This window comes from Lepidochelys olivacea (genome assembly GCF_965140295.1).
Source record: "Lepidochelys olivacea isolate rLepOli2 genome assembly, chromosome: 3".
NCBI lineage: Eukaryota > Metazoa > Chordata > Testudines > Cheloniidae > Lepidochelys > Lepidochelys olivacea.
The window spans coordinates 139,729,609-139,754,048 of record NC_140413.1 but is presented as its reverse complement, the minus strand read 5'-3'; the positions used below and the strand labels follow the sequence as shown (position 1 = coordinate 139,754,048).

At 44.2% G+C, this 24,440-nt stretch overlaps 1 protein-coding gene across 1 annotated transcript in view; it reads right to left on the bottom strand.

Moving 5' to 3' along the window:
* Positions 1 to 14,991, bottom strand: part of WDR64 (WD repeat domain 64) — a gene marked incomplete at its 5' end in the record, with an annotated part of 135,385 nt that extends 120,394 nt beyond the window's left edge. Inside the window, 2 exons of the mRNA XM_084624940.1 lie at positions 12,668 to 12,798; positions 14,838 to 14,991. Coding sequence (XP_084481066.1) covers positions 12,668 to 12,798; positions 14,838 to 14,991 — 285 coding nt within the window. The remainder of the gene's footprint in view (positions 1 to 12,667; positions 12,799 to 14,837) is intronic.
* Positions 14,992 to 24,440: the final 9,449 nt, after the last annotated feature.

Below are 24,440 nucleotides of genomic sequence, written 5' to 3'. Positions count from 1 at the left end.
TTTTATTACATCTATTATCCATCCTGACAATTCCAATTTATGCCCTTTAGTGCCATGTACAGAACATTCTGCATAGTTTTGCAGGCAGCTTTAGTGCTCTCATCTTTCATGCCACTGCTGTGACCTCAGTCATTCACACTCTTAATGATACTGCAATCAACTGTCAATCACAACCCTTTACATTCTTCCTTCTGACCCCTCTTACTGCTGCTCTGCAGTTGTCTCTCCTTGTAACTACACATGAATTAGAGTTCCTCTTACCTGTACAGTTTTCTTAAGTGACACTTGGCAGTCACACCCTATTGTTTCCTTTTGCAATGTCACAGCATCGCCATCTTCCTTTGGTCTCTGAAGTAAATCAACCTTAGCATAGCCAATAATTCTTATATAAACTGATGATGCTAAAATATGGCAAATGGTTGATTCTTGTCACTTTTAAAAATTGATTAAATCCCTTAATTATTTCTAGTACTAGCACACAACCTCTTCAGGAAACATTGAAAGATTTGTTTCAGGCTGAAGAGCTATAATTGAATGTGTCAATTGTTATTTAATATTTACATGGCAGTAGCTCGCAGGGGCCCCAATCCAGACTGGGTCCCCTTTTAGGTATGGCTACACTGCAGTCCGAGGTCAGATTACAGCACAAGTAGACATACCCACAAGTAGCTTTACCCATGCTAGCATGGTTACATTTATTAGCGTATATGCAGCAGCACCGTCCGTACAAACACACTGGGGACAGTGATTACATACTGACATTTCTAGCCCTCACTGAAGCCCATGCCACTGTCTCTTCACTGAAATATTTATTCGCTGCCATATTGCTAACATGGGTATGTCTACCTATGGTGCAGTCACATTTAGGACTGCATTGTAGATGTACCCTTTGTGGTAAGATGCCATCCAAACACACACAAAGACCCAGTGCTCACCCCGAAGTGCATGCAAGCAAAATACAAAGAGTACAAGAAGAGAAAAAAATTCATACATACAACTAGTGTACACACTCACAACTGTTCTTCTGCCTCTCAACCTGAGGGAGAGTGGGGGAGTCAAAGACAGAATCTCGGATTGTAGGCCTGAGTGACATGGAGGGAGATGAGGTTGTCAGTGGCTGAGAAAGAAGGAGTTGAGAGGGAAGGTGCTCTGTTTTGGCCAGGCAAAATTGAAGCTGATGGCAGTGCAACCAGGAGGGGATGTCAGAGACAGGTCAGAAGTGCAGACAAAGGCTGGAGAGTCATTGATAGTAGAGACTGGGTGAACGTGTGAGATCACTGCTGAGAGAGAGGGTACAAAGAATGGTGGTCCCTCTGACCCTGGATGGCAGCAGGGGGCCATCCGTATTTCACAGAGAGACAGAAACTGCAGTATGAAAGAGACCAAGCAGCTATAGAAGGAAAAGGGGAAAGCTGGGGATGAACATGAGGCTTGAAGGGGAAAGTCTGAAAGGATGAAGGGATGACTGTGAAAGGTGGACAGAGTGGAGATAGAACAGGAGTCCGGTTTGTGAAAGCTCGTGGTTGAACTAGGAGAAGAGCCCAAGAGTACTGGTTTCCAGTCCCCTGCTCGAATCACTAGAGAGCACTGCCATTCTCCAGAATTGCCTGTCTTGCAGCCACCACTAAACTGTTGATATCAACCAAAAATAAAACAAACTCCTCCTGTGCCTAATATCTTGGAATGGTGTCAAACCCATTTGAATTTATTAGAGCCATATCTAACCAGCTTAACTCAACCTACACATGTTTATGATTTGGTCCTATCATTTTATGCACAGTTATGAGAGATCAAAAATGGCTGTGGATTCCTTTGGCCACGTTGGGTCCGATACTGGTTTGGCCCAATTTAGCTAAGAATGAGTTACAGTGGACCTAAATGACTCATGCCTCTCCATATGGGGGGGGGGCACAATCTAAAGGGAAGGATACATGAGTGCCCCAAGTCTCCTTTGCCCAGCGATGCCCACCACCCTACACCAAGCCTGGGGCTGCCACGCTCAACCAGCCCCGCCAGTGTTACCTGAGCGGGGACGTGCAGGGGGCTCTGTCCTTCTCCCACTGTGCCTCCTCACCAGGATGTTCATCTGCTCTCCCTGGCAGCCGGGTCCTTGAGGGGAGCAGGACGCAGCTGTTTCTCATGTGGCTGAAGCTGGCCGCTCCTGGTCACTGCTCTGTGTAACGTAGCAGTTGCCTGAAAGCCTGGCTCTGGAGGTGGTGGCAGGCCACCCCCGTGCCTAGGGCCGGATGCTGGGGACAGGAGCCCAGCAAGCCGGAAATGTGCCAGGAGGGAGAGGGGATTCCGGCTCACTCTTCCCCTGCCCCTGGCAGCCGGGCCTGGGTGGAGGGTGGCCCGCTGCTCCTGCCGCTGCCCCAGCCAGGTTCCCTCGCAGGCAGCTGCTGTGCTGCACAAAGCAGTCACCCTGAGAGACCCGTGTGAGAAGTGGCTGGTCCCGCCTCCTCTGCTCCCTGCCCGGGCTCAGCTGCCAGGGACAGGGGCCGAGCATGTAGGGGGCGGGGGGCAGGTGCAGTGGGAGAAGGACAGAACCCCCCTCCCTCTTCTCCCCCCCCCCCCGGCAGGCCAAGTAGAAACCGGTGTGGGGGAGGGAAGCACTCAAGCCCGCATGCCCCCCCCACACATCGCCTATGATGTGGACATAATGTTGGATGGCCTCAGACAATAAACTGAAGGTCATTAGGACTGGAGGGGACCTTGAGAGGACATCTAGTCCAGTCCCCTGCACTCATGGCAAGATTAAGTATTATCTAGGTCATCCCTGACAGGTGTTTGTCCAACCTGCTCTTCCAAATCTCCGTAACTCCCCTAGGCAATTTATTCCAGGGCTTAACCACCCTGACAGGAAGTTTTTCCTTATGTCCAACCTAAACTGCCCTTGCTGCAATTTAAGCCCATTGCTTCTTGTCCTTTCCTCAGAGGTTAAAGAAAACAATTTTTCTCCCTCCTCCTTGTATCAACCTTTTACGTACTTGAAAACTGTCATCATGTCTGTCCCCTCCCCTCTCCCCCCAGTCTTCTCTTTCCCAGACTAAACAAACCCAATTTTTTTAATCTTCCCTCATAGGTCATGTTTTCTAGATCTTTAATCATTTTTGTTGCTCTTCTCTGGACTTTCTCCAGTTTGTCCATATCTTTCCTGAAATGTGACACCCAGAATTGGACACATTACTCCAGTTGAGGCCTAATCAGCGTGAAGTAGAGCGGAAAAAATATTTCCCGTGTTTTGCTTACAAGACTGCTGCTAATATATCCCAGATTGATGTTTGGTTTTTTTGCAACAGTTGCTACACTGTTGACTCATATTTAGCTTGTGGCCCACTATGATCGCCCGATCGCTTTGTGCAGTACTCCTTCCTAGGTATCAGAGTAGCAGCTGTGTTAGTCTGTATTCGCAAAAAGAAAAGGAGTACTTGTGGCACCTTAGAGACTAACAAATTTATTTGAGCATAAGCTTTCGTGAGGTACAGCTCACTTCATCGGATGCATCCTAGGTAGTCATTTCCCATTTTGCATGTGTGCAACTGATTGTTCCTTCCTAAGTGGAGTACTTTGCATTTGTCCTTATTGAATTTCATCCTATTTCCATCAGACTATTTCTCCAGTTTGTCCAGATCATTATGAATTTTAATCCTATCCTCCAAAGCACCTGCAATCCCCCCCAGCTGGTATCATCTGCAAACTTTATAAGTGTACTCTCTGTGCCATTCTCGAAATCATTGATGAAAATATTGAACAGAACTGGACCCAGAATGAATCCTTGTGGGACCCCACTCAATATGTCCTTCCATCTTGACTGTGAACCACTGATAACTACTCTCTGGGAGTGGTTTTCCAACCAGTTATGCACCCACCTGATAGTAGTTCCATCTAGGTTGTATTTCCCAAGTTTGTTTATGAGAAGGTCATGCAAGACAGTATCAAAAGCCTTACTAAAGTCAAGATAGACCACATCTACTGCTCCCCCACCCCCCCATGCACAAGGCTTGTTACCCTGTGAAAGAAAGCTATTAGGTTGGTTTGGCTCGATTTATTCAAATCCAACAAATCCATGCTGACTGTTTCTTATCACCTTATTATCTTTATCTAGTTATTTGCAAATTGATTGCTTAATTATTTGGTCCATTGTCTTTCTGGGTACTGAAGTTAAGCTGATTGGCCTGTAGTTCCCCAGGTTGTCCTTGTAGTGGGGTGGTCACCCTGCTCTGGCCCTGAATGGGTTAAAACAGCCCGGGGAGAGGGCTGCTTGGGGAGCTAATACTAAAAGCAGTCCTGGAGAGGGCTGCGGCTGGGGGAAAAGCAGTGAGAACAGCTGCGGGAAGCTGATTGAGTAGCTGACCACACTGAGGGGGAAAACAATGGTTGCCCTGTTTTAGTATAAGTAAAATCTGGACAATTTCAGGACTCTGCAGGTGATCGTATTTCAGTTTTCAGGTCTTGCTTCCATTTCCATTTATTACCCAGTCTCCACATGATACATTTCCTAGATTTATGTGCTGTCATTTATAAAGTCGTTCAAGGTGTACAGATAGCTTCTAATTCCCATTATCAGCAGATTTCACGCTAACGAAAAACCCTGCAACTTTTCTTTGCAGTGTCATATTTCAAAGAATGCTGGTTATGGCTAAACGTAGATGAAATAGCTTCAATAGAACTTTCTTTTCTTTAATTCCTTCTATTTCTAGTCATCACATTGTGACACTCTGTACCTCGGGGGAACACCCTGCACCTCCATGTTCATCCTGGTAAAATGATTGTGTGGTATCCAATGCCAAGTTTGTCATGTCAGGTGTCTTCGGAAGGCCCGTGATGCACTGAGCATTGCTGTCATAGTGATGTCATAGTAATTGTTGTTACAGTAATGTTATAGGTTATAATTTCATGTATATAGTTATGAGGCTGAAAATGTGTCTTCATGGCTTAAAATAAACCCAGGCAAAAACTCTCCAAGAGCAGAGAGGCAGTTCACACCTCATCAGGCATGTATGGGATAAACCTAGCCCAGCCCACAGGAATAAAGGACGCTGGCCTAGGCAGCAACAAAAGGATCTGTTGGACTCTCAGGTGAGTCACCCCCCTTCCTTTGGTCAGTTTGGGACTGCGATGGGGTAATGCTTACCTGACTCTAAAGGGGAGGGGGCCAAAGCCAAGAGGGAAGAAAGGACATGATAAAAGGGAGAGACATTTACCATATTCTTTCTCTCTCTTCCACCTACATCTACATACACCACACCAAGCGACTGATGCGCTGATCAAAGGAGAGAGCCTGGCTGAAGAGCAACCAGCCAACCTGTGGTAGGAAGCATCTAAGTTTGTAAGGGCATTCTAATGTTAGAATCAGCTTAGAATGCGTTTTGCTTTTATTTCATTTGACCAAATCTGACTTGTTATGCTTTGATTTATAATCACTTAGATTTATTAACTACAGAGATAAATTTTATTTGTTTATTCTATCTGAAGCAGTGCATTTGGTTTGAAATATGTCAGAGACTCCCCTTGGGATAACAAGCCTGGTGCATATATATTTCTTTGTTAAACTGACAAACTCATATAAGCTTGCAGCAGGCATAACTGGACACTGCAAGACGGAGGTTCCTAGAGTTGTGTCTGGGACCGGAGATATTGGCTAGTGTCATTCGGTTGCACAATCCAAGGAGCAGCTTACATGCCAGAGGCTGTGCGTGAACAGCCCAGGAGTGGGGGTTCTCACAGCAGAGCAGGGTAAGGCTGGCTCCCAGAGTCAAGGATTGGAGTGACCTAGCAGATCACCAGTCCAGTTAACACCAGAGGGAAATGTCTCACACATAATTAAGCATTTCCACTTTCATAATGAATTGCTGGGGTGACTTTCTAACTATTCTGTATTATTAGTCATTACATACATTTCTTGCAAGGAAAAATAAACATTCTTTTGAAGAGTGGAGACATTTTAAAATCTCAAATTTCCCTCCCACAGTATCCTGTATAATCTGTGACCTCCATTTCCAAGAGCTGTCTATGAAGTGAGATGTTAATTCAATTTTACATTACACTATTTTCCTCCATATTAATAGGCATCTTATGCACCCTAGGTACAAATATAAAAGTCACCAGCCCATGTGCTCTCCAACTGATAGTTTTTAATGAATCTCTGCTCTAACACAATGAATTCAAATGCTGGCATTTACTACCATGTTCCTGAAGAATGCTTATAGGTCTGGGACTTTCAGACAGCATTTGTGCTGGTGGCACACTAATTGAGTAGCATAGATGTTTAAAATCCTCATCCAGCAAGGGTTTTTGTATTCCTGTTTCTAAAGCAGCCAGAGGTCCAGGTGTCCTTTAAGAGTTTCCCAGATCAGGTAAACAGCTGGAAACTGCACAAAACAAGCAATCACAACAAAACGCATCCTCCCCTCTACCCCAGGTTGTAGTTGGGTGGGGGGGTCAAAATTGCTTCCAAGTTTGTCACATTCTCATGTTGCTTTGGTAACCCTGAGAATTTGTAATAAACTAGCAAGTATTATGTATACTATTGCCCTTTACTGGGATGGAATCAGAACTGCTCAGCTGTGTTAGAGACCTTCTGCTGCCAAAAGACTATAGAGATTCTCCTCCACCTGTGCTTTCTGGAGCAGGAAGTTCCAAGTGCTATTCCACACTGCCACCAACAAAGACATAACAGGGGAGTAACTCACCACAAGTTACTGAGCTCAATACAGAGGTAGCTAGAGGAAATTTAACAGCCTGAGTTATACAGGACATGAGGCAATGGTCCCTTCTGGCCATAAACTGTATGAATCTATGTCATGCCACCAGGCTGCTGCCTCTTGTTAATGATCATTTACAGATGCTAACCAGTCCTTTCCACTTCTTTGATACTTCTCAGTGGTGAGAAGAGAGTCCTCCAGCCAGCTTCAACCTGGTTTCTTTCCCAAGCACTTATAACTAAAACTGGTTGGAAAATGCTTATTTTTTGCAGAAAAATAAAATGTTTCTTTTTTTATTATTTTTTTTCATTTTTTCCCCAATCACAGCCAAAACAAATGTTGATTTTCAAAAACAAAAACAAAACAAAGAAACAAAACACCAGAAAATTTTGACCAAAATCATTTTGGTTGAAAAACCATTTTGTTTTTTTAAAAAAACATATTTTGACAGACTTCAACCAGTTCTACTAAAAATGCTAGCTGGAGTGTCTATTCCTTTTTGGGGGCCGAGGAGGATTTATTCCACTGTACATGCCCTTCATAAATCCACACTTCCATATAAATGCATAAGAACGGCCATAGTGGGTCAGACCAAAGGTCCATCCAGCCCAGTATCCTATCTACTGACAGTGGCCAATGCCAGGTGCCCCAGAGGGAGTGAACCTAATGATCTCTCTCTTGCCATCCAATCTCCACCCTCTGACAAACAGAGGCTAGGGACACCGTTCCTTACCCATCCTGGCTAATAGCCATTAATGGACATAACCTCCATTTTCTTTCTCCAGCTGACCATGGTTTTGGGTATAAATTGCCTCTTCATGCTTCCTAGACTGACTGAATTGTATAGAAGATGTTTTAGTTCAGGAGAAACTTCTCAAAGCTATTTTTGTTCTGTTTAGATGAGCCTACCTGCCCAGTTTTGGAGGCTGGAATGAACAAGGTTTGATTCCTCAAGGAATCAATTCTGAAGCATGTAGAGGAGAGGAAAGTGATTAGGAACAGTCAATATGGATTCACCAAGGGCAAGTCATGCCTGACTAATCTAATTGCCTTCTATGACGAGATAACTGACCCTGTGGATGAGGGGAAAGCAGTGAACGTGTTATTCCTTGACTTTAGCAAAGCTTTTGGTACGGTCTCCCACAGTATTTTTTGCCAGCAAGTTAAAGAAGTATGGGCTGGATGAATGGACTATAAGGTGGATAGAAAGCTGGCTAGGTCGTCGGACTCAACGGGTAGTGATCAATGGCTCCATGTCTAGTTGGCAGCCGGTATCAAGTGGAGGTCGGTCCTGGGGCCGGTTTTGTTCAATATCTAAATGATCTGGAAGATGGTGTGGATTGCACCCTCAGCAAGTTTACAGATGACACTAAACTGGGAGGAGTGATAGATACGCTGAAGGGTAGGGATAGGATACAGAGGGACTTAGAGGCAAATTAGAGGATTGGGCCAAAAGAAATCTGATGAGGTTCACCAAAGACAAGTGCAGAGTCCTACACTTAGGACAGAAGAATCCCATGCACTGCTACAGACTAGGGACCGAGCAGCTAGGCAGCAGTTCTGCAGAAAAGGACCTAGGGGTTACAGTGGACAAGAAACTGGATATGAGTCAACAGTGTGCCCTTGTTGCCAAGAAGGCTAACGGCATTTTGGGCTGTATAAGTAGGGGCATTGCCAGCAGACTGAGGGATGTGATCGTTCCCCTCTATTCAACATTGGTGAGGCCTCATCTGGAGTACTGTGTCCACTTTTGGGCCCCACACTACAAGAAGGATGTGGAAAAATTGGAAAGCATCCAGCGGAGGGCAACAAAAATGATTAGGGGACTGGAACACATGACTTATGAGGAGAGGCTGAAGGAACTGGGATTGTTTAGTCTGCAGAAGAGAAAAATGAGGGGGGATTTGATAGTTGCTTTCAACTACCTGAAAGGGGGTTCCAAAGAGGATGGGTCTAGACTGTTCTCAGTGGTAGCAGATGACAGAACAAGGAGTAATGGTCTCAAGTTGCAGTGGGGGATGTTTAGGTTGGATATTAGGAAAAACGTTTTCACTAGGAGGGTGGTGAAGCACTGGAATGCGTTACCTAGGGAGGTGGTGGAATCTCCTTCCTTAGAGGTTTTTAAGGTCAGGGTTGACAAAGCCCTGGCTGGGATGATTTAGTTGGGGATTGGTCCTGCTTTGAGCAGGGGGTTGGACAGATGACCTCCTGAGGTCCCTTTCAACCCTAATATTCTATGTTTCTATGATTGCTCCGGACATTGTTAACACCTCAGTTAACAAAATAACCCCTTCGTGCATCTGCTCCCCAGAGCGCCCAGGAATCCTCTGTTCTGCATCAAGTTTTAAGATGTACAACTCTCAAGGAGGAAATGTTAAATGCTGTTCCAGTGCGGGCTAAATAGGCCTCACCAAACCAAATGCACAACCTCATCCAGCAGGACTGGTCTTTTTTACCACCTGAAGCATGGTTGGCTGATGAATAGCAGCCTTCATTAACATTCCTGTGTTCTTTCGTTTCTTTTAGTCCCTTTGCATCCGCCTTTTAATAACAGTGGTGAGTACATTAACAACTGCTATCCCCTCTTGTGCACAGTGCAGGGACGGCTCTAGGCACCGGCTTGTGGTGGCACAGTTCTAGGGGCAGCATTCCACTGCCAGACATGCTGCCCCCCTAGAAATGTGCCCCCGCCACCCCAGCTCATCTCTGCTCCACCTCCGCCTGCTCCCCTGAGTGCACCGCCACCACTCGGCTTCTCCCCCCGCCCTCCCAGGCTTGCCTCACGCGGAACACCTGTTTGGCGCGGCAAGCCTGGGAGGGAGGGAGGAGAAGCTGAGCGGCGGCACGATCGGGGGAGGCGGCGGTGGTGGAGTGGAGGTGAGCTGGGGTGGGGAGCGGTTCCTCTACCCCCACCGTTACTTCCTGTGCTCCCTCCCCACCTTCGCTTACCTCCACTCCACCTGCTCCCCTGAACGCGCTGCCTCTCCCTCGCCTGAGAAGGGGAGGGGGGAGACGCAGAGCAGTGGCATGTTCAGGGGAGCAGGCGGAGGGGAGGTGAGCTAGGGCGGGGGGTTGGGGGGGAAGAAGCAGGAAGTAATGGGGGTGGAAATGCGGCACACCTGGGGGAGGAGGAGGGGCCGGGCATTTGGGGAAGGGGTTGGGAAGGAGCAGAGTTGGGGCGGAGCTGGGGGCGGGGGGGGGTATGAAAAAAGTGGGGGTGGCCAAAATTTTTTTTGCTTGGGGCAGCAAAAATCCTAGAACCGGCCCTGGCACAATGTGCCAAAAAATTGTACATCAAACCATTTTTTTTCTCAGTGCTGTTGTAAAGGGAAGTAATGAAGATGCGCTGAGTAATTTAAAATCTTTTCCCTAATGTACGTGGGTAATGTTGGTTGTCATTTTGTCATTTTCATTTTCCCTGTACTCTTTTACAACAGCCTTAACCTAATTATTGGCTGAATTACACTCTCAGGCAAAATTCACCCCTCCCAGGAACATATTCTGACTAAGTGGCGATCAAGCTAAGGTTTGGGAGGATGGGGAAGCTGGAATTCACCCTTCTCCCCAGCACAACCCCTCCTACACTGCCACTATATCAGCTGTGGGGCCTGAATAGCCATTCCTACCCTTCCACAGTCCCTGTGCAAGGCTCACTGTCTCTTAAACCATGGATTTAGTACATCCTCCCCAGGCTGCTGCCACCTGGTCCTCTCCATGCTGCTCTGTTTAGGATAGGTGTGAAGTCTGCCCCAGCAGTATACAGGAAGTGCAGAGGCCCATTTGTTTAGTCACTCTGCCTGCACCCCCGCTCCCGTTGCAAAGGGGTACTACAAGATTGAAGTGATGCAGAGGTTCTTGCAGGGACTAGAATTTGGCTACTCCTATAGTGTAGCTGGTATATTTCTTAACACCACTGGCTATTTCAAGAACCCGTTTCTTGTGCACCATGTACTTGTAACACTGAAAATGCCCATTGTCTTCTTTTCTATTGCTAGCAGAGTTTCAAAGGAAAACTGGAGACGGTTAGCAACAGCTTCTCCTTTCAAGTCTCATCTTAAGAGAGGAGGCAAGAAGGAAGAAATGTAAGGGGAGGACATGCAGGGAGAAAAGTTTTACATTTACTTTTCACTCGGTGAATGCTGTAACAGAAAGGTTGGTCACGATTTAAAGACCTAGCGGATAAAAAGGCCCTGTCAATTCAAGTACATTGACTGGAAGTTAACTACATGATGTTTGGAAGCCTCTTCAGCCAACCATATCATAGCTTTCATCCAAGCCCTACAGATAATGTGAAGCATTTTTTTTTTTTTTTGGTCTTGACACACACAGTTGACCTGAGAATAATTTGTTAGTAGAGTGATATCATAAAGAACAAAATCACAAGCAAAAATATTTAAGTCGGGGACTTGATAGAATCACTCTAGGATGGAAGCTCTTTTACCAGACTGTCAGGACCAAACGCGTTGCCGCTGCGGTGGTACTAGAAAATTATATGAAGATGTTCTGTATGGATTATCAAAGGCTAAGAGCTGGGTAGCTCAGAGATCACTAAACATCATTTGATGTTCCAGAGTAACTAAGAAGTCTGCCTGTTGAATTTATAACATGGTTTAGTTAGTAACACTGTCCCTCTGGGCCACAAGGGCAGTCAAATAAGTCTGAGCTCATATAGCCAATGCTGACAGTGCAATCCTAGGAAAGGCACTATTAGGTATTATCAGGTCCCTAGTGCCCAGCTCTGGTAGTTGTCCAAGTGGAAGATTAAAATCTTATGGCAATAGGATATCATGGGTACAGTTGGCATAGGTTGGCTACAGCATACAGCTAGACATCCTACACAGAATGGCTGCTTGTAAAGCTATTTTTCATGAATATTTTTATTTAGAATCATATACTTCCTTGGTATAGGCTCAGTAATAACCATGGCAATTCAATGATTAAGCACCTTTCAGTTAAAATGCCGCCACTTCTCTAACCCTTTCCATTTAATAATTAAAGAGCCAAATTTGTCCCTGCTGTAAGAGTTAATGAATCCTCATGACACACCCACAAGGCAGCCAGTCCTTTACAGGAAGTATCTGAGCACCTACATACTCATTCAGGTACCTAAATGTGAGAGTTTGGGTCCAACTTGCATTTTCATACAGAAGTACAACTCCCATGGAAGCTAGATTTTTCCTGAGGGCAGAGCCAGGCCTTATATGTTAATTTTTGCACCTAGAAGCATGGTATTTGTTGGTTAAATTTTACCCTGAACAATGCTTATTGTACCCCTAACACACAGCACCAAAAGGGTCACATCTTTCAAGGCACTAACCCCTCCCAATCAATGGGAGCTAGCAAGTCAGTATCGTGCAGCAGATGCTCAGCATTTTGGAAGTTTTGACCCTGATATATTTAATAACTCCTCAAGTGAGAGCAGATTTTAGAGAGCAAAAAGTCCAAGGGATACATTTAGCTCCCCTCTCCTGCAATGTGTATGCTCTCATTGGAGACTTGTGTGCATCCAAAGGCAAAATTTGTCCCTATGATTGTTGGCTGTTCATGTATTTTTAACTGTTCATCACCAAACTAAAATATATATGCTTCCTCTTTCTTTCTCAGCTTGTCAAAATTGTATTTATTATTGGGTTTTGTTAACATCTTGGCTAAAGGCTCATATTATTACAAACAAGATGCCCTAAGCCAGTCCTTCACATTTGCCTCTCACTGAGTCTCTAACCAACCAGAACAATAGTTTTAGCTAATTTTCCATCTAGACTCAAAGCCAGATCCTTTTTTTAAAAAGTGTTTTGGCCTGTAGCAGCTGAAAGATTTATAGAAGCAGTAATAAATGGTATGGAAATGTCACTTTGATTATGTACATTCTCCATGAATCCATTCTTATTCCATGGTATCAATGACTACATACTTGCGTAAATTAACCTGGCATATCACTATTTCAGATTATATATAAACCTTACCTCACACCATTCTATCCTTCCATCAGGGTTGTTGCTAATCTTCCTGAAAAAGGTCTTAACATCTTGATCCTTCACTTCTGGACCAAAGAGGGTTTGTACTGTCTCATAGAATGTATCATAATCTATTTCATCTGTATTGGAACAAGAAAAACAAAACAAAAAAATCCATCAGAGTTGAACACTAGCAAATTGTTTCTTCTCATATTTCCTTCTTTGGCAAGGTGACTGGCCCAGTGGATTGGGGGTCGGGAGGAGGGGAGCAGTAGATGAGATAGATCTTGATTTGGGAAAATTTTTTGACACAGTCCCATATGACATTCTCATAAGCAAAATAGGGAATTATGGTCTGAGGTAAATACTATAAGATGGGTGCACAACTCCTTGAAAGACCATACTCAAAAGGTTCAATGTCTAACTGGGAGGGTCTACCTAGTGGGATCCTGCAGGAGTCAGTCCTGGGTCCAGTACTAGCCAATATTTTCATTAATGATTTGGAATAATGGAGTAGAGAGTATGCTTATAATATTTGCAGATGACACCAAGCTGGGAGGGATTGTAAGCACTTTGGAGACAGGATTAGAATTCAAAACTACCTTGACAAATTGGAGAATTGGTCTGAATTCAACAAGATGGAATTCAATAAAGACAAGCACAAAATATTCAATTTAGAAAGGAAAAATTAAATGAAAAACTACAAACTGGGGAATAACTGGCTAAGTAATAGTACTGCTGAAAAGTATCTGGGGGTTATAGTGGATCACAAATTGAAGATAAGCCAACAATGTAATGCAGTTGTGAAAAGGCTAATATCATTCTCAGGTGTATTCACAAGAATGTTTTGTATAAGACACAGGAGGCAATTTCCCAGCTTTACTCAGCACTGGTGAGAAGGCCTAAGCTGGAGTACTGGGTCCAATTCTGGGCGCCACACCTTAGGAAAGATGTGGACAAATTGGAGAGCATTGAGAAGAGAGCAACAAAAATGATAAAAGGTTTAGAAAACCAGACCTCTGAGGAAAGTTTAAAAAAAAGGGGGGGCTTGTTCAATCTCGAGGAAAGAAGACTGAGGAAAAGGGTGGACCTGATATCACTTTTTAAATATACTAGGGGCTGTTATAAAGAGGATGGTGATGAATTGTTCTCCTTGTCCACTGAAAGTAGGACAAGAAATGCGTGTAATTTGCAGAAAAGGAGATTTAGGTTACATATTATGAAAAGCTTTCTAACTATAAGGGTAGTTAAGCTCTGGAATAGGCTTCCACGGGAGGTTGTGGCATCTCCATCATTGGAGGTTTTAAGAACAGGTTAGATCAACACCTGTCAGGGATTGTCTAGGTTTACTTGGGCCTGCCTCAGTACAGGGTGCTGGACTAGATCACCTCTTGAGGTCCATTCCATCCCTACATTTCTATGATACTACATTTGGTTCCTGGCTTGATTTCGCCTTCAGCATCATTAATGTTTAAGTTCTCAGTCTTCTTGTTGAATTCATTCTAGCATCCCTGCCAAAAAAATTTCAGCCTTCTTAATTTCCAAAAATCTCATGGGTTGACAAGTAATTTACAAACAAACAGTGCAGCCTAGAAAACCGGTGGGGTGGGAAGGAAAATGGCGTGGAAACTTTCCACTCCCAATTCTGGCTTCCTCTGAGAGGTGTTAAGACAGCATTCTGCTAACCTGCCCCCCAGAGATATACTGAGGACAGAGTATGTGATAAAACTGACTTTTTTGTGCACGTAAAGCTGCTGGCCTGCAGTAATAACAACCCACTTGAGGTTGAGTTACTTATGATAATATAAATTGATTGACTTGGACAATTAATTGGTTCATGTGTTTGATTCATTCAAAAACACAGATCACTACATAAAGATTAATCAAGTACTATTATGGGGAATCACCATGTGGGGATGCTGCCAGGCAGAATACATTTTTGTGGGTAAATGGCTCAGCAACAGAATCTGGCTAGAATAAGACTGCTGTAGGTTTTAGCTTATCAGGGAAAATATTTTCTTAGCACAATCTGCATATTTCCCTTTAAAGGAGGGAAGGCGAGCCATAGCCTGTATGCCAGTTTGGGGTCTTCTGTAGAATCCTGGGCCATCCCACCTAGCTACCCAGCCTCCACTCCAAAATTACACAGTCGCTCAATCAGAAAGACAATGCCTCTTACCCTGATCTTTAATGTACACCCCTAATCTTTCCTCCCTCTTCTGGGCGACTGTTTTTCCAATCAGTGTCTGAAACTGCTTCAAGGCGTAGTTGAATTTTGCCACATCAGAAAGAGTACTGAGTTTTTCTTTTTCTGAATCCCGCCTGTCAGACATCTTCAATAGATGGCATGGAGGGGAGGTATGCAGGAAGGACAGCTTGGAGAATCCTCCTCCTCACGGCGCCCCCCCAATCCTTGTTTTGGGTCTGAAATCTTAAACTTTCACGGAAGAGTGTGTGAGGTTCAGCTGCATGACCCTAATTCCGGGTGTCACTTAATTGAGTGAGTGATGATTGGCTTGATAAGCACTTCCTGCTGGCAAGCCTACCAGCAAACTCCTGATGTCATAACCCTTCGTTACCTCACAGAGTCCCTATTGATCACTGAATGGCAGTTTCCTCTCCCACTTCCCTCCTTTGCAGAAAACATATATATACACAAGGAGCTTATAAAGACAGAATTTGCTAGTCACTCAGTGTCAGACAGAGGTCATCTTCTCCTGGGCACCTAGGGACTCTCTGCCCTTCTCGCTACCTGGACAGCATCCTCTCTCCCTCTTGGGGTTCTAGGGCTTCCTTCCAACCCCCATGAGCAGAGCTTCCCTCCCTTCTGTCTGATGGGTATTAATTTCATACTTCAGCTGCACAAGCTCATGTGCAGGGCACAGAGTGGCTGAGCTAAGGAAGAGCCTTTTTCCACTTGGGAAAAGGAGGGGAAGGGTGACTTGCAGGTGGCTTTTAATACAGGGAGATGGATGTTTTTAAAACCAAAATGTCATGTCATTGTTTACAGAAGAGGCAAAACTTTCCTTGTTTTATACAAGGACAGTTCACTAGTGGGGTGGAGAAAGGGATGCACAGCAGCTCCCTATTAGCTCTCTCTTCCATCCAGCAGTCCCCATAGTGCAGAAGCCCTGATCCTCATAGGGGAGCAGGGCTTTTTTTTCAAATGGACTGGAGCATTTTTCTTTGAAATGCCTTTTCACCTATTTTGTTATATACCATTGTAGATGAGTGGCCACCTCATGGTGCCCCCTGACAGCCTCAAGGCAGCCCGGCATACAGCTCTTCACCTCAGTTTCCCTTCTTGGATCTCCAAGTAAACACTTACAAAAGCCCTCCTTAGGGGTTGATTTATTAAAGTTCAGAACTCAACACAAATGTCTTCTCTCCAGCTGGGTACAGCCCACAGTCCCCTGGTCAGGGCACAGTCCTTCCTGCCTTAGCAAGCTACTCCCAGCCCTTTCTAGCTGGAGCAATTCTCATGGTCTTCCCTGCAGAAGCCTCTCTCCCTCTAGTTCTCTCCCTTATTGCAGCCACCTTCTACTCTTTATAGGAAATCACCTGATTCCCCTGAGGTGGGGCTTTGTAATCAGGGTTGGCTTGGCCTCAGGCTCTCCAGCATCAGCCACCCTGTTACAAATATACACAGGAAAACAAGATTTTCTGTATCAAATGAGACCAATGGGACATCATGCTCTCTCCTACGTCTACCACTGGTTTATACCAGATGATCTAGCAGAATGTGGGGAAAAAAACCCATAATCCACCTGATTATTTGTGCAGTGCTATCATTGGGCAGGGAGAAGAAGGAGGTGAGGGGAAGATACCCTTCAGACTCATAGCAATCAGCTTCCCCCACGAAGCATATGTGGTTACTTTCCTTCCTATCTACACATGGTATTGGTTGTTACATTATTCAGCTACTCTTTTAAATTTCTCTGCTGTACTAAACTCTGATTGCCCGTGATTAAGTTCAGTGACATGTGATGCAGTATTTCCTTTTATTTGTCGTGAATATTCCTGGGGGCTTGAAGACAACCCCTGGTCCTGGTTCTATGGGATATGGTAAAAAGATGGTACTGAGTGGTAGCCACCGCAGACTTCATACACTTTATTATTTCCTTCCCCTGTAAATCTTCTCCTTCTGAAGTTCGATAGTCATAGTATTTACTATCTTTCCTCATGTGTAAACCCAGCTGTACCTGGAACCTGCTTCTCATTTGCACATTTGATTCTAGGTCACTGGTCGAGATCTGGTCAGTAGCGATCCAACATTGTCAGCATCGGACAGCGGTTTGGTGGTCTAAGTGCAACTAGTAGCGAGCTCAAATACCACAGCTGACACTCCTTTGAATTAGCCCACTTCTTCTTGGCCTCTGCTGCAACTGCCAACTAAATGGGCCTGGAGCTGAGCTGCCCTCTCTCTTTTATGCTAATCCCCCACCTGCATGTCAGGGATTTCAGTTGACTTCATGCACACGTCTGCTTCTGTTAGCTCACAATTTCCTCTGAGACAACCATTGTAGTGTTTGTGGCAAGAGATTTTTATTCATTAGGCCTTTTTGTCTTTATACTGTGATGAAGGAAGAAAAGAGATCCTGCAGTGTATGTACACCTTTCAAATTACTAGCTACGCTCCTGGACTGTGCTCAGGTTTCTGCCAAAGGCTGCCTGGCAAGTGGAACATCCAGAGGAGAAATTCAAGCATTACATTCATAAGATTATAGTCTCCTATGTGTCCAGCTCGACACTGCAAAGGAGAAGCGGGCTGTCAAGGAGCCAGTTATGCCTTCCTGATTCTGTACTTGCTAAAATCCCAGCTGGCCTACAGGAAGTAAGTGCCTTTCTTCTGTGTTACTCACTAGAATTCACCTTCCAGGGCAGGAAATCCCATGCTGAACAGGTGAATATTTAATATTCCAGGGTTGTATTAACAAGTCTACCCTGCTCTCTTACAGCTTGCCAGCCCAGCTCCCTTTGCTCATCATAGGCTGCACACCTTTTGCCTAATGCCCACCACAGGAGCGTTACCCCCTTATGCTGGGAACAGACTCTCAGCAAATGTGTACCAAGACACCATAGTCTGCAAAGTATTTTTAATTCAGCACTGTAATGGAGTGAACTTATTGGCCAGTGCATCCCCTCATGGCGGGGCATGGCATTACAGTGACTCCACTTCAGTTCCCCCACACATCAATTTTGCACTATGACAGTTGCTCTCTTCTCACAACTCCAGCCAGCTTGTTCATAATCTTACTCCTTGCAGGGTAGTAAAGAGTCCCATGGCCCCGTATCAGGTCACCAGCCCCAGCCCCAGCCTGGTGTCTATAGTCATTGCCTCATCTTCTCAGGAAGCTTTCCTGTCCCCCTTTTCTGGAGATGGTAGGGGAATCCAGGCCACTCTCTCCTCTGGGTTCCAGGCCTGGGAATCTGTGTTTAACTAATGAAGACCTGCTCCTTCCTACATCTGTCTACAGGTCCCTTTCCCAGTATTATGCTTTCCAAGCCTCTCTCTTGGGAAGGATGACTCCTTGTGTGGCTTCTTGCCAGTCTATTGCTGAGGAGCCTCTTCTTGAAAGTTTCTAGCTTCCCTGTCATTTTCCTGGAACCTTTTCACCCTCCTTTCCTCAGGGCCAGCCCCAAGATATGTACCTTACTGTAGCTCTCCACTCTCAGTCCTTCTCTTTATATTCGTCCTTCCTCTATAGACACCACCCAGTCTGATTCTCCCCAGCTGGGTCTAATCCTTAATTACCTGTTTCCCTTCTAGGTCTCAGAATGGGCTAACTGGCCTGTCCAGCTCCACTTAACCCTATCTGCCATTGTGGGGTTTATACACCTCCATCATATGCACCTACTGTTCCAGGACGTATACAAGGGGTAACACCCATAAGTCATTCTGTTTGTTAATTGATTGTTTTGAGATCTGCTGTTGGACAAAGTGCTACATAAGAGCTAGGCATTAGTATATTATAGTACTGGTTTGTGCCTTCGGGATCCTGTACTACTACTGCTGAAATCAATGGCACCTTTGGTATTTTCTTCAGTGGCGCATGACTGGGCCCATAGGCCTTTACTGCAACTTGTTGCATATGGTCACAACTTTGCTCCCACATGGAGCCCCATTGACTTCATTGAGGCTCCCCCTTCATGGCAGGTTTGGTGACCTAGATTGTATTGCATTCTATTCAGTTCTCACACTGTACCCACCATCATGGTAGATGCTGAGCCCCTTATAGAGTAAAAAAAAAGATCTTCCTTTCTATTTCCCCCTGGGGTAGAGAAAATTAAGTGTTGTTTTTTCCCCACTACAATGTTAATATGAAATAGTCAAAAGACTTAGTGTTTGATCATATTTATACATTGTAAAGTCTTTGCATTTTCTCAATAGTGCTAAGGGACACAGCATGGTCCAATGGTTAGTCAGGGGAGCGAGGGTCCATTCCTGGCTATTCCACTTACTTCTTGTATGACCTTATCAAGTTGCTAAATTTATCTGTAAAACAGAATAACATCCCACCTATGAAACAGTTACAGTAAAACCTCATTCATCCTTACTCATTAGTCTTTGCACTTTACAGTGTGTACCAAAGCAGCAGTCTCTGTCCACTTCTGTACAGCACACTGCTGCTAAATCTTTGACAAGTCTTGCATTACTAAGATTTATTTTTACAAAATGCTGTTTTACATTTACTTGACTATTATACTCAGAGTACACATAATATAGAATAGTACAGATCATACATAAAACTGAACTATAATTCAATTATAGCAAAGTACATTTTGAGGCACTAGCTTTGTTTAAAAAATTATTTGTTCGTTGACTTACTTGCCAGTTATGGGATGCATTGATTCATCATTCATTAGTGCAATAGTACATAGGTTCTGCTGTATTAATCCTATTTAGCATTTACAGCACTTTGCATTTTCCAAGTGCTGTACGAACATTAAATGGGCTTTTCAGATACCTTTAATCCATTCAAGTGAGATTTAAAGAACAGTAAGACATAATACAAAAGAGGTGTAATGTAATTGAAACAGAGTCTTTGGAATCAGTAATCACTGCAAATGCTGAAGAGAGAAAATACCCACATAAGGCAAGGTAACACACACACACAAAACCATGCACAAAAGTATTAACAAAACTACCATAATATCTTAAGTGTAATTCTTTTCTATTCTGGTTTAAAAATAAAATGTATCTGCAGATTAAGTAATAAAATATTGTGTACTTTTAAAGCTACACAGAGTTGGTCTTTGAGGCACATGTTAACTTATCAACAGAAAGCTCCGCTGACAAAGTACCACATCACCTCTGAGAGCAGATATTTGTCCCATCCTATATCAACATTCCCAGGACAAACAAATTCCAAATATTTCAGGGGAATAAATTAGCAACACTGTTGACTGGGGAATGATATAATCTTTCATCCCAAAGCAACGGGTTCTTCTAGAACAGACATCCTCACTAGCAGCTCAGGGGGCCATTGGTTTATCATAGAATCATAGAATATCAGGGTTGGAAGGGACCTCAGGAGGTCATGTAGTCCAACCCCCCTGCTCAAAGCAGGACCAATCCCCAATTTTTGCATCAGATACCTAAATGGCCCCCTCAAGGATTGAACTCACAACCCTGGGTTTAGCAGGCCAATGTTCAAACCACTGAGCTATCCCTCCCCCCGAGGAATGGTGGAATGGTGACCAAAGCATGAAGGGGCATACGAATGTTTAGCATATCTGGCATGTAAGTACCTTGCAGTGCTGGCTACAAAAGTGCCAAGCAAATGCCTGTTCTCACTTTCTGGTGACATTGTAAATAAGGGCATGGCTACACTTGCAGATGTAGAGCGCTGGGAGTTAAACCCACCTTCGGTGAGCGCAGTAGGGAAAGCACTGCTGTCTGTCCATGCTGACAGCTGACAGCGCACTGGCGTGGCCACATTTGCGGCATTGGGAGCAGTGCATTATGGGCAGCGATCCCAGCATGCAAGTGACTGCAACGCACTTTTCAAATGGGGGTGGGATGGGGTGGAGTGTGACAGGGAGTGTGTTGTGTATATGTGGGGAGGAGAGAGTGGATTTTTGGGGTGCTGAGAGTGTCAGCGTGCTGTCTTATTGCCTAGTAATTCACATAATCATAGATTCCTTTAATTTCACTATCAGTGCAGATGTAATTGTCTTATCTGATGATAAAGCTGCGTATGAGAAAACCCATTTAGAAGAGCCCAATCAAAAATAAATCAGCCACCATCACTTTTGGTCCTAATTAACTCCTTTGTCAGCCATCATAGCAAAGGCATCATGCATTCATAGATTTTTAGGCCAGGAGGGCTCATTAGATGATCTAGTCTGACCTCCTGTATCACATGCCATTAAATTTCACCCAATTAACTTGTACTGAGTCAGAGGTGCCAATTTTGAGAGTTCCTGGGGGTGCTCGACCACCCTCTACCCCAGGCCCCAGATCCAGTCCACTCCTTCCCCAAAACCCCCAGCCCTGCCCCACCTTGTCCTCCCCTGTTCCACCCTGCCTTTCCCCACCTCATTGTGCCCCCCCACCTCTTCCTGCCCCCCACTCCTCCCCAGCACCTCCTGCATGCCACTGAACAGCTGATCACCGTGGGGCAAGGAGCTGGCTGCCAGTGGGTGCTGAGCACTTACTATTTTTTTCCATGGGTGCTCCAGCCCCAGAGCACCCACAGAGTTGGTGCCTAGGTACTGAGCCCAATAACTTGTGTTTGGCTTAAGCAGATCATCCGTACTGGATCTGAAGGCATGGAGATGAAGAATCCATCACTTCCCTTGGTAGTTAGGCCCAATGATTAGCCACCTTCACTGCTAAAAATGTGCTTTTCTAATTTGAAGTTGTCTGGATTCAGCTTCCATTGGTTGGTGTTAAGCTTTTTGCCTCTATCTTAAAGAACCCTTTAGTACCTAGTATTGTCTTCCCATGAAGGTGCATAGATACTAAACAAGTCACTCCTCAGTCTTCCCACGAAGGTACATAGATACTAACCAAGTCACCCCTTGGTCTTCCCACGAAGGTGCATAGATACTAACCAAGTCACCCCTCAGTCTTCTTTAGATTGAACCTAAACAGATTGAGGCCTGTTGAGGCTGTAAGGAATTTTTCTAGTCCTTGAATAACTTGTGGCTTTTTCTTTACCTTCTCCAAATTTTCCATGTTTTTTTAAAATGTGGACACCAAAACTGTATACAGTATTCTAGTATCAGTCTCACCAATGCCATAGACAGAAGTAAAAATCACCTCCCTACTCTCACTCACCACTTCCCTGTTTGTACATACAAGGATCACATTAACTCTTTTTTCCACACATTATCACACTGGGAATTCATACTGAGTTGCTTGGCCACTATGATGTCACAGATCCTTTTCAGAGTCAGTGTTTTCCAGGATACACATCTCCATTCCATAGGTAAGCCCTGCATTCCTTGTTCCTAGATGAATAGCTTTGTGTTTGGCCGTATTAAAATGCATTTTGTTTGAATGGGCCAGTTTGCAGAGCAATCCAGGACACTTTGTATGACTGCCCGTCCTTATCATTACTTACCATTATGCCAGTCTTTGTGTCATCTTCAAATTTTAGTACCAGTGATTTTATGTTTAATTCCAGATCATTGTTGAAAATGCTGAATTGCATTGGGCGTAGTACCAGTTCCTGTGGAACCCCACCAGAAACACCCCAATTCAGTGATGTTTCCCCAATGACAGCTACTTTCAGATGTCAGTAGTCAGTTCCTAATCCATGTAACATGTGTTCTATCAATATTGTACAGTATTAATTTTTAGTCAGAATGTTATGTACTACTAAATCAAACAGCTTTCAAAAGTCTAAGTCTATTACATTGACATAATTACTTTTATCAACCAAACTTGCAATCTCAAAGAAGGAAATCAAGTTTGTCTGACAAAACCTATTTTCTATAAATCCATGCTGACTGGTATTAACTATATTCCTCTCATTTGATTCTTTTTCAGTTTAATGCTGTATCATCTTTTCCATTGTTTTTCCATCATATATTCAGGTTAACTGGCTTATTTTACTGGGATTGATGTGCATGGACACTCCCCATCGAAGTGATCTTTCCAGGTCAGGGTTGAGGTACAATGATTAACAGTGCAGCAAAGTTTATTCTGTTGCCACCTGTTTTATAGCTATATAACAGATTTCAGTCCCCATTGTCATAAATCTGGAACATTAAATTAACTTGGAAAAAAAAAAACTTAGCAAAAATCAGCCTGGTGGCAGTTTTGAATCTTACAATGAAGGAAACAATTTAATGTCAAACAAGTGACTACACAATTTCATGGAGGCAACACCCTTATGCATGAACCAACTGGTAAATTGGAAAGAATGTGTTGGGGACCCCGCCTGCTCATTTTACTTACGTGAGCAGTTTCACTGAAATCAGCAGAACTACATGGGAGAGCAGGATTTGTCCCCGACTTTGTAAACTGCCACATTGCATCCAGGCTTGTCATGGTCACATTGTGTTCCTCTCAACCTTAGTAGCCATAGGTCTGATTCTGTGAGGTGCTGAGCAATCTGAATACCCTGCATGCTGAAAGGCACTTATTACTTTGCAGAATCGCACCATATCTGAATGCCCATTCTTGCCATAACTTTTAAACCACATAGTAATCTCAGGCAAACTGACAGGCTACAAACGCCAGTGATTTTACTAAGGGTAGATGTTAACAACTTCATAGTCTACATATCTCAAAATACGCGGAGGGCCACCTACCACTTTTTAAAAAAATCGTTCAACTATTGTAACCCCTCCTGTATACTCCCTCTGAATTTTCTACACCAGCCTGTCCCTTTTGGCTTTCTCATTGACAGAACTTGTTGACTGCATCAGATATTTAAGATGGACGGTTGTATTGAATAGTGTTGGTAGTTTGGCACCAACCTGTACCCTCAAAGGACTTTGGAAACTTACTAACCTTGACTTGTGCTATCTCTATTTGGGCAATATCATTGCTAGAGATAGTTTTGTCTATAGAAAATGAAAGTGGAGGTTAAATGTAAGAAGGGAGAGTGTTTGGCACTGGACAGAACAGATAACATCAGCACCTGCAAGAGGTAAGAAGTGATCCAGGAAACCTACCCGCTATTCCCATCAATAGTTCTCCAGCTGTGATGCTGTGGAACAATTCTGGGTTAGTGTGCCCCAGATTCTATTGCACAGTTCTCTGGGCAGGAACCACACCAGAGAACAAAAAGAAAAGGAGTATTAGTGGCACCTTAGAGACTAACCAATGCCACTAGTACTCCTTTTCTTTTTGGGAATACAGACTAACATGGCTGCTACTCTGAAACCAGAGAACAACTGGGTTCTCCCTTTTTCATTGGAATTCTTGTCTGTTGTATCTGAATTACAGTGGCATTTAGGATTGTGCATCCTGTATATTGGTTGCATTAAGACTTCCTGACTCCTGAGTTATGTTTCCAGTCTTGCCCCTGACTCGTGTGGCCTTGGGCTGTGCCTTTGTTTCTCCATTTGTAATATAGGCAAAATGTTACACATCTTTGTAAAGAACTTGAACAGGCTTGGATGACAAGTTCTCTATAAAAGAATTAAGATTTGTTATTCTCTTGCCTTCTTCCATGGAAGGGATTTATTGTTTAAGATACAGATCTATATGGCATTATGGTAGTGCTCAGAAGCCCCAGATGGGACCCCATTGTCCTAGGCGCTGAACAAAAAGATAGGAAGATACAGGGCCTAAGCTCTGAGGCCTGGTCTACACTTTGAG